Source organism: Lactuca saligna, chromosome 1 (genome assembly GCF_052625555.1).
Source record: "Lactuca saligna cultivar CGN05327 chromosome 1, ASM5262555v1, whole genome shotgun sequence".
In the NCBI taxonomy this organism is placed as follows: Eukaryota; Viridiplantae; Streptophyta; class Magnoliopsida; order Asterales; family Asteraceae; genus Lactuca; species Lactuca saligna.
Window position 1 is genome coordinate 89,229,131 of NC_136417.1, and position 10,076 is coordinate 89,239,206.

General features: G+C 34.6%; 2 protein-coding genes across 2 annotated transcripts; one reads left to right on the forward strand and one right to left on the reverse strand.

Annotated features, from left to right (window-relative positions):
• Window positions 1-469: 469 nt before the first annotated feature.
• LOC145041245 (putative serine/threonine-protein kinase PBL28) lies at window positions 470-2,908 on the forward strand. The gene is made up of 3 exons (XM_078989252.1): window positions 470-1,611; window positions 2,067-2,144; window positions 2,243-2,908. The coding sequence occupies exons 1-3, from the start codon at window positions 679-681 to the stop codon at window positions 2,687-2,689; spliced, it is 1,458 nt and encodes a 485-aa protein (XP_078845378.1). The 5' UTR covers window positions 470-678; the 3' UTR covers window positions 2,690-2,908.
• Window positions 2,909-4,252: 1,344 nt separating this feature from the next.
• LOC145041234 (protein CHUP1, chloroplastic-like) lies at window positions 4,253-9,510 on the reverse strand. The gene is made up of 7 exons (XM_078989241.1): window positions 8,402-9,510; window positions 7,462-8,322; window positions 6,395-6,526; window positions 6,094-6,275; window positions 5,897-6,008; window positions 4,621-4,764; window positions 4,253-4,511 (listed from the first exon to the last, which is right to left on the reverse strand). The coding sequence occupies exons 1-7, from the start codon at window positions 9,188-9,190 to the stop codon at window positions 4,431-4,433; spliced, it is 2,301 nt and encodes a 766-aa protein (XP_078845367.1). The 5' UTR covers window positions 9,191-9,510; the 3' UTR covers window positions 4,253-4,430.
• Between the last annotated feature and the right edge of the window lie 566 nt (window positions 9,511-10,076).

A 10,076-nucleotide genomic window follows, 5' to 3' on the forward strand; every position in this document is an offset into this window, starting at 1 on the left:
GTGGCGGAGGTAGCATTGGTGCCAAAGGTGGTGGGTGGTGGCGTACGTTGGAGTGGCTGTGGGTGGTGGTGGTGACGGAGTTGGGAGTGGCAGTGAGTAGCGGTGGTGGTAGTGGAGGAGGTGGTGGTGGCGTTGGCGGTGACGGCGGTGGTAGGAAAAAAAATACCACATTAGGATTAGCGTCCTTGAGCTAATTTTTTAATTTGTATTTTGTAAAAAGATTTTAAAAAGACATTCTATGGCCCTTTGTTGTATAAACAACAATATTGTTTTTTTCTTAAACGTCTTTACTCAGCTAGACATGGCAAAAGAAACAAACACCACCTACTTTCTAAGGAATTCGAGTTTCTAATTAATAAGCCACGTGCGTACTAGGTAAGCTCCTCTAAGCAAACTCCATTACAGCAATAGTGTGATCCTACCGGTAAGACTATATATAATACTAGGATTACCTTTAGTATGTGATATCCCTTAAGAGCCTACATACAGATTGTAATCAGAACCTTGAATCAGATTATTACATTATCTTTGTATCCTCCAGCAGTCCGACTATAACAACCACCGTCATCACCACCAGCTATCACCATCAGTCCATCACACAACAAATCCAGCCCCTGCTCTGTTCCTCCGTCCATTACCCTATCTTTTCCATACATCGTCGGCTGATATCAAAAGACCATGTCATCTTCAGGGTTAGACCTTAAAAATTATCTAATTCCACTGGAAGAGATCAAGCATGCCACCGATGACTTCAGTCCGCATAGATGTATTGGAGGAGGTGGATTCGGCAAGGTCTACCAAGGACAACTCTCCACACAAGGGCAAAACTGCATAACTGCTATCAAACGCCTAGATCAAGATAGCTACCAAGGAGAGCATGAGTTCCGCAATGAGCTTGAGATGATCTCCAGATTCCAACATAAAAATATCATCCGTTTTTTTGGTTACTGTGATGAAGGCAAAGAGATGATTATCATTTATGAGTATGCTACTAATGGAAGCCTCGATCATCACCTTGAAGATCCAAATAAGAGGCGTTGCATAACATGGATACAACGATTACAGATTTCCATAGGAGCGGCAAGAGGACTCGGTTACCTTCACTCGGGTCTTGGAGAGCACAACAGAGTGATCCACAGAGACATTAAGAGTGCAAATATATTGTTAGATGAGAATTTGGTTGCAAAAATTTGTGATTTTGGTTTGTCAAAATTGGGTCTCAGAAATCAGCCAGAAACCCAAATCTATACAAAGGTTGCAGGTACCAAGTTTTATTTGGATCCCACTTACCATGAAAGCGGCATCCTCCATAAAGAATCGGACGTTTACTCATTTGGTGTGGTGCTTTTTGAAATGCTGAGTGGGATGCTGGTTTATAGTAGACGAAACATTGGAGATGATAAGCCACAATCTCTCATAAATTTTGTCAGGCGATACTATCACACCAGCCTCGACAAGTTGATTGATCCCTATATAAAGGATGAAATTGATAGCCGTTCTTTCGAAACGTTTAAAGAAATCTCATATCAGTGCATCAGTTTCAATCTAATGGAACGCCCTACGATGGACACAGTCATTGCTAGGCTTGAGGAAGCGTTGTCGTATATCCAAGTAAGTCTTTTCACATAATTATTTTCAAGGAAATCTAGTTTTATATTCAAGAATAATTAAAAATGTCATCGACTATAAAAAATTGTAGTATTCTTGTATGTGGTGAGTATTGTTTTCTTTTTAAGCAAATCATTTGACGCCAATTAAGAGATGATAGGAAAAATGTTGGTCCAATGCATTTATCATCGTTTACAAGATGTTTAAAGTCTCAGATCCAAACTACCTTCTTTTAATATCATGTCACGTGGTATTACGTATTTAGCTTGATATCTGGATGTTATGATATAATTTACTAAAAAAAGTAATTAATTAACCTGTTGCCATCCTTTTCTAACAAAAAATGTTATGACTTATGATGTAATTTTCAAGTGATTATTTGGGAAATTAGAAATGTATTGATTTAATTAGTACATTATTTAATGTGCTTATTGCTAATGTTTCTTGTCTTATGTTAGATTCCGGATGTACAGAACAACCTTGGGCAACAGGATCACATGATTCCTGTCAACAAAGAATATGTACAGAAGGAGATGGTACGTAATTGTATATATATACCACCATGTTTATCTACATGGATTACGTCAACATGCTTTTTTCTAAAATGTGAATTTATGGTTCATTTTTTCATCAGGATAAGATCAATCTAGATGATAGTTCTGGTTCTAATGATCATATTCCTATCAATGAATCTTCCAAGATAATAAGAGTAGATGCTGAAAAAATTCAAGCTTTGAACCAAGTTAGAAGGAAAAAGATTAAAGATGATCTCAAAAACCAACCATTGATCAAAGTTCCAAAGATTAAGAGGCCAACAAAACCATTTACTCGAATTCAAACAGGTACTAACCCAACTCCTATTCAGTATGTCATTCCAAAAGTACCACCTCCTCAACAGACACCCATACAGATAGAATACAGTCCAGGTCAGTCATCCACGCCCCAAGCACCTCCAACAAAAAATCTACTTAAAGGCATTGTGATTGGTGAATCCAGTCCAACTCCTCCACCCGAAACAAGTGCTGGATCTTACAAAGACAGAGACAAGGATATAGTCATTGAAATTCTGAAGAAAAGCTAAAAAAAAAAAAAAAAAAATTGACGATATATGATGAAGATGCTCAGCTTGCCAAAGTTCATAATGAGAACCTTGGTAGTCGAATTGCATGCTTATTTTATTTTTATAGGTAGGTTCCCGTAAATAACACCTGTTGAAGGAGTTATTATTTGATTACAACACCTAATAATATTTAATTATTTAAAGAGAAATGTTTCCTGATTATAAGGGTTTTAGGGTATCATTTGGAAACTCTGTAAGGATATTTAATATATCCATTTGGATGTCAAGTTTTATTGATTCTTCATCTTTCTCTTCTCCCATGTAACCTAATACAAGAGTTCCATTTTCATAGTATTTTTTTTTCCGTTCACTACAAGTAATACAACCATTACCGGTGCCACCAATAGCGGCGACAGCACCTTTAGCAACGACAAATCGAAAAGTTGTCACTAAAGGTTCTGTTGCCGTTATCGGTGTCACCAGTAATGTTTACCTACCTGAATCTGCATTTTCATGTTCTGTTGAATGCCAACCGTGAGATCGTTTTTCTAATCCAACGGATGAGAAACTCATGGAACGCACAAAACCAATACTGGTGACAAAATGTCGCCGCTACAAACCTAAATTGTTGCCGCTAAAGGTTGAAAAAACGCGCCTTATTTTCCCTCTTCGTAGGTCGCCGCTAAAGATTAGTGTCGCCGGTATTAATTCATTTGTCGCTGCTATTGGGTGTCGCCGCTAAAGATCAACGCAGATTACTCCCAATCACTTCCTCTTTCTGCTTCGATTTGCTCTCATTTTGTTCCATTTTCCCGATCATTTGATCTGACGATTCTCCCTTCCTCGAACGATTCTAACAGCCCATAGTTGAAGAGATACCGCCAGCCACCGGAAACTTCCCCTCTCCGGCCACCGACGTTGCTGCTGTCGATTTCCTTCTCTCAGGTTCGTGTTTCCTTCCTCATTTCTTCCTTTCTTTCTATTTTAATGTCGATTTCCATAAGCATTTGTGATTAATTGCATTTTTGTTGACTAAATGTGTACAAAAACATTAACGACTAAATGTGGACAAAAAAAACATTAAATGGTTAAATGTTGACAAAAAAAAAACTCAATAACGAAATATGTACAAATCAAAAAATATATTTAATGTTGGTTTTCTTTTTTTGAAGAAAAAAAAAATTAGGTCGTACAAAAATCAAAATGTAAGGCCTTATAAAAATCACCATAAAAATTTCTAGCTAAGCATATACTTGCGAATGTTTTATCATTGGTACTTTATGTTAGGAAAAAGTATTTACACAAGTTCAAAAGCTGAGATTCGTGAGACGTGGTTATTTGAAGTGCATACGTGGTTACACACTGAAAATATATAATTCTATCATATATCAATCTTTAATTCAAAATGTATCATCTAATACCTTATATTAACACACAATATAAACATATGCAATATTCTAATCCGATCTAAAGATGTATCCGATAAAGAAGATATATATATATATATATATATATATATATATATATATATATATATATATATATATATATATATTTTAATTTTTAAGCAATGCAAACACAAAATATCAAAAGTAAGGGTCAAACTAATCTTGAACCCCTAACACATATATAATTTTGTAGTTACTTAGAAAAATATAAGATAATGATTGCACCTCATTTTTTCTTCATACCAAAACTACCATCTTAAATCATACTCTATACAAAAATCCATATTCCCTCCCTCAAAAATCCTCTTTTCATTTTACTTTTTGTTTAAAACCAGAGCCACATTACGAAGCTCCTCAAATGCATGCATTGTATCCACATCAAATCCACCAGCAAACTACAAAAAAGTAGACAAGAATGATATTCAAATAATATTTCATATCATGTGAAATTCATATAATTTTCGTTGTTGTAATATATATGTAAAAAATATATATATGAGAAACCTGATGGATACGAAAAGCAAATCTGACTCCTTGAAGCAACATATAATCCATTGAAGAATCTTTATCTGATGTTCCCTTGATTTGAAGCTCTGTAGCAACTCTTCTCATGTACTGCTTCGCCAACTTAACCGATCCCAACTTAATCTGCCACGAAAATGAACTCCAAAAATTAAAAAAATTGTGTCACTGACATCAATCTCAATAGCAGTCCAATACATGTCAAACACAGTACAACCTGTCCTGTCCTGTTATGTTCTATGCAACAAACAGACCACCGGTATAGGCAATGTGCTTTATTTTTACCCATAATAGCATCAAACCTATATTTTTTTAGGGTTAATCTCATAAAAGACGTTATATTTTGTGTTTCTTCCGAATTAAACTTAATCTTTAGAGTAAATTACACGAATGGTCCCTATGATAATTTGCACGTTTGGTTCCTAACTTATTTTTTTAACTCGGAAGGTCCTTACTGTTTGTTTTTGTTACGCACTTGGTCCCTGTCTTACCTAAAAAGACTATTTTGCCCTTGATTTTTTAATTTATTTAAATAAACATACTCCCACTTTACCTTACCTTCCTCACCATTTTTCCCTATTTAAGTAATAGTGTTTTCAGGTAAGACAGGGACCAAGCACGTAACAAAAACAAATAGTAGGGACCTACCTTGTTAAAAAAATAAGTTAGGGACCAAGCACGCAAATTACCCCAAACCATAGGGACCATTCATGTAATTTACTCTAATCTGGATGTTATTCTATTTTTTTGAAAAAGACCTTGTATTTTTTTGTTTTTTTCTGAAAAAAACCTTCCACCTTCAAACTATTTCCAAATAAACACTCAACTTTTTTTAGTTTTTCTCGAAAAAACCCTCACATTTTACAAGTCTTTTTGGGAAAAAAACTAGAAGGGCCAGATTGGAAAAAGTGAAAAAGTGCAGGGTCTTTTTCAGGAAAAAAAATAAAATGGACGTTTAATCCGAAAAAAAAAAAAAAAAAAAAAAAAAAAAGATATAGGGTCTTTGACGAGATTAATCCTTTTTTTACCCTAGATAGCAATATACTTATATATTTTTACCAATATTAGCATGATGTAGCCCAAAATAACAACATACTTATTTGTTATATATTGTCATTATAAACAAAAGTTGTTAGTATGTTGCTATTATGAGCAACATATTGATCTTACCAATAAAAAATGTACATATGTTGCTATTATTTGTAAAAAATTAAGTACACTGAATATATTGGAAAAAAAAAGTAAAAAGAGAGCAAACCTTATTTAATATTCCTGTATCAAGCATCCAATCTGTGGGAATATGAAACTCTTTGCAATTACGCATCAATACATCTCTTGTTCGAAGAAGATTATACACAATACGCTCCATTCTACAAAATATACACCAAATAAGTTTAATTTCAAAGATAAAGATTTGTAACAAAATGAATTCAAAAAATGGTGAATGTTTCTTACTTTTCAGATAAAGACACCATTTTCTTCAATGCCATGTCACATGGTATGTGGAAATTGTCTTTATAATTTGAAATTTCATGTTCCAATTTCTTTAGATCTCGATATGCAAATGCTGCTTCTCTTAATGTGTCTGCTTTCTTTTCTGGCCAATCAAAGTGTTTCAAAACAGCCCTTTCATCCACCTTTTAACAACCATTAAAAAAAATCAATCATCGGTTAAAGAAAGCGAAAATTTCAAGAAATTTATAGAATTTTGTTCTTTTTTTTAGTGATTACAAGATCTAAGAACCAATAGACTTACAAGAAAGCAAAGTTCATCATCAAGCCACTTCACAAAAGCCACCACATCTTCTATATCTGGATAAACAGCATCATTGACTTCTCTTATTAATGAGTTCACAAATTCTCCTTGTGTCTCAACATCTTCCTTTATCTAAACATTAAAAAAAAAACATTATGTTATGAAGTACACACATCAATCAAAGAAACATTTAGGGTTAATCTCATAAAAGACCTTAAACTTTTTTTGCTTTTTCTTGATTAAACTTCAAATTAAAGACCTTGTATTTTTTTCATTTTTTCGATCTGACCCTTTTAGTTATTTTTTCCAAAGAAATTGTAAGATGTGAGGGTTTTTTCGAGAAAAACTAAAAAGGTTGAGGGTTTATTTGAAATCAATAAGAATGTTGACGGATTTTTTCAGAAGCAAAGACAAAGTTGAGGATTTTTTTGAGAAAAACCAGAAAAACCAAAAAGTTGAGGGTTTATTTGGAATCGGTAAGAATGTTGAGGGATTTTTTCGGAAGCAAAGACAAAGTTGAGGGTTTTTTTGAAAAAACTAAAAAGGTTGAGGGTTTATTTGGAATCAGTAAGAATGTTGAGGGATTTTTCAAAAGCAAAGACAAAGTTGAGGGCTTTTTTTGAAAAAAACTAAAAAAATTGAGGGTTTATTTGGAAACAGATAGAAAGTTGACCTATTTTTTTCTGAAAACAAAAAGAAGACAAACTTGAGGGTTTTTTGGGGTGTATATATATATATATATATATATATATATATATATATATATATATATATATATATATATATATATATATATATATATATATATATATTCTTTTTCAGGCAAAAAATAATGCTGAAACTAACACAAAATATAAGGTTTTTATGAAATTAACTCAAACATTTATACAAAAGGGTTTATTCTAATCCAATCAAAGAATCTTTTTCAGGCAAAAAAAAATAAAGTTGAGGTTTTTATGAAATTAACCCAAACATTTATACAAAAGGGTTATTCCAATCCAATCAGAGAATCATTTGTGCAAAATGTAAATCTAGAGATGATAAATTATAGATGAAAAGGAACTTACAGCAAGTAAATGAGAAGACCGATTTTCAATTTCACCAATCATACTATTTCTAACATTATTAACCTCAGAAGCATCACAAATCCCATCATTTAAAGAATCTTTTCTGGAATCTCTTTTCATAAGAGAATGATAAAACTCAACCACTTGTGGAGCCCTTTGAACAACCCCACCACCGTTACTCCGCCCTGTGAACTTCGGAGGTGGTGGTGGAGGTGGCGGTGGTGGTGGTGGTGGGATTTGACACTTTACCTCTTTATGTTCCTTTTCAGTGAAGGTAGAAGGTCTAGGAGGAGGATTAGGAACCCTAAGAGCTCTTTTTTCAACATCCATTAATGTTTTCAGCTTTGTAGCTTCTCTCACTTGAATAACACTTGAATCTACTTCCTCCATTTCCATTGAAGATATAATAAAACCATCTGATTGTCTTCTTTTATTCACAACCAATTCTTCTTGACAACAATTTGCGCCACTGATTGAGTGTCTTCTTCCTTCTAACCATCCAAGGTTGAGTTTGTAATTCATGGGTTCGGAGACTTGTGATTCTTCATCTAAAACAGGCCATTTTTTCCACTTTTTAATCGAACTTAATATCTTTTGAGTGCTACCATGTTCGGAAGTTTCATCACTTGATACAGAAGGATTAAGCCATTCGACAGAAGCTGGGCTTGAAGATATATCAGAAGTCAAAAAAGTCGAATTTTGAAGCTCGTTTTTGAGACAGGAATTGACCCATCTAAGATAAACAAGCTCCTCGACTTCGTTTAATCGACTTACCTGTAGATCTTCAACTTGTTTGCATAAATCTTCGTTTGTTTGTCGTAATATGGATGCTTCGGATTTGATCTTTTGGATAAATTCATTCTGTCAATCGTTAAAAGTTAAACCAAAAATGAAATTGTTAGAAATTTAATGAAGTAAGAAGTTGGAAGAGGTTACGCACCTCGGAATCTTTTGCTAAGGAAGCTAGCTGAGACTCCATTGATGAAATCCTGCAACAGAGGTTTCTCTTTTGAAGATGAAGCTCAGCATTTAGTCGTCTTAATTTAAGAACATCTACCTCGACATTGTTCACGACTCCCTTCGCTAGATTTTCTTGTAACTGATGAGAATTCAACTGTTCAGAGAGACTAGTGTTTTCTGATTCGAGCAAATCGATTTTGCTTTTAAGAGAATCGATTTCACTCGTCTTTGATTCAACCACCCTTTCTAGCTCCAAAGCCTTGAGGTTTTTCCGCTTGAAATCAGACAACTCAGCTTGCAACTTAGCTTCTCTGTCTTTAGATGCTTGGAGCAAGCTTCTGAGCTGATCAAGCTCAGCGAACAGATCTCGAGACCCTGAAGAAGACGAAGATTTATACAGCCGCTGGTTCTGGTTCTGGTTCTGGTCACAGTTGTGATGAATCCCTTGTGGATGAACTTGTGTGGCTGTAACAGAACACGACAAATCTCCGATCAGAGACCGTTTTGCTCGATTAGAAGCAAAAGGGTTTTTGGAGTTCGTCGTGGAAACGATGGTGAGTGGCTGTTGTTGCGATTTCTTCGTGACTTGTTGCGACCTGGTTTTCTTATCAGCTGAAAAACCTTTCACAATGTTAGAACCCCATATCGATCTGGGTTTCAAATTCGATGATGGGTTGTTGTTTTTACACTTCGATGGTGGTTGATTCTCATCAGCGAACCTCGATGATGGCTTCAATCTGCTATCCGATGATAACTTCGTCTCCCCCATCTGAAAAAAATCGAGTGATCGATTTACCAAACACCGAAACTTCTAGAGATGGATTGATTCAGATTTCAGAACTCAGAAGATTAAGAACAAATCGGCGAATTGCATTGGGAAGTGTTTGGGGGGAGCGGAGACGGCGAGAAAAGGGGCGAGTTGTCTGACGATGTTTCTGCTTTGTGCATTTGAATATTTGAATTTCGAATGTGTAGAGGGGTTGGAAGACGCAATACCTTTTTTGAATGCAACGATCAAATTCTAGGGTGTGGGCCCTAATCTGATTTTGGGTGAGCAGTGGTGGAGTGTTCTACTGCCATTGCTGACACTGTTGAGGACTCATTCTTGAAAAGGACATGATATACAATTCAAAAAGGATGAGGGGGTGTCTTGACAAATGGCGATATTTTTGTATTTTTTTCATAATAAAGACAAGATATTAAAGAAGTTGTTGGTTAAAATTTGTTCCTCTTTTGTCATGTAAGGTTAAAAGTTGTAGGATTCAAAGGGATAATGACTTGAAAGGGTAACGAACTTTCGATTTTTGTCACATTTAGTCACTAAACTTTTTTTCGTTATCTATTTGCTATTGAATTATTGAAACTGTTCACATTTTACCCTTATGACCGGCTGTTACCGGTCATAAGGGTAAAATGTGAACAGTTTCAATACTTTAGTGGCAAATAGATAACGAAAAAAAGTTTAGTGACTAAATGTGAACAAAATCGAAAGTTCGTTTCCCTCTAAAAACTTCAATGACTAAATGTGAACAAACTTCCTATTGTATTATGTTTTAGCAAAATTATTTATTTTTGTTTAATTGTAGCAACATTTGTTGATGAAGAAATCTATGAAATAAAAAAAACAAAATGTAACATCCGGATTTCTAGGTATC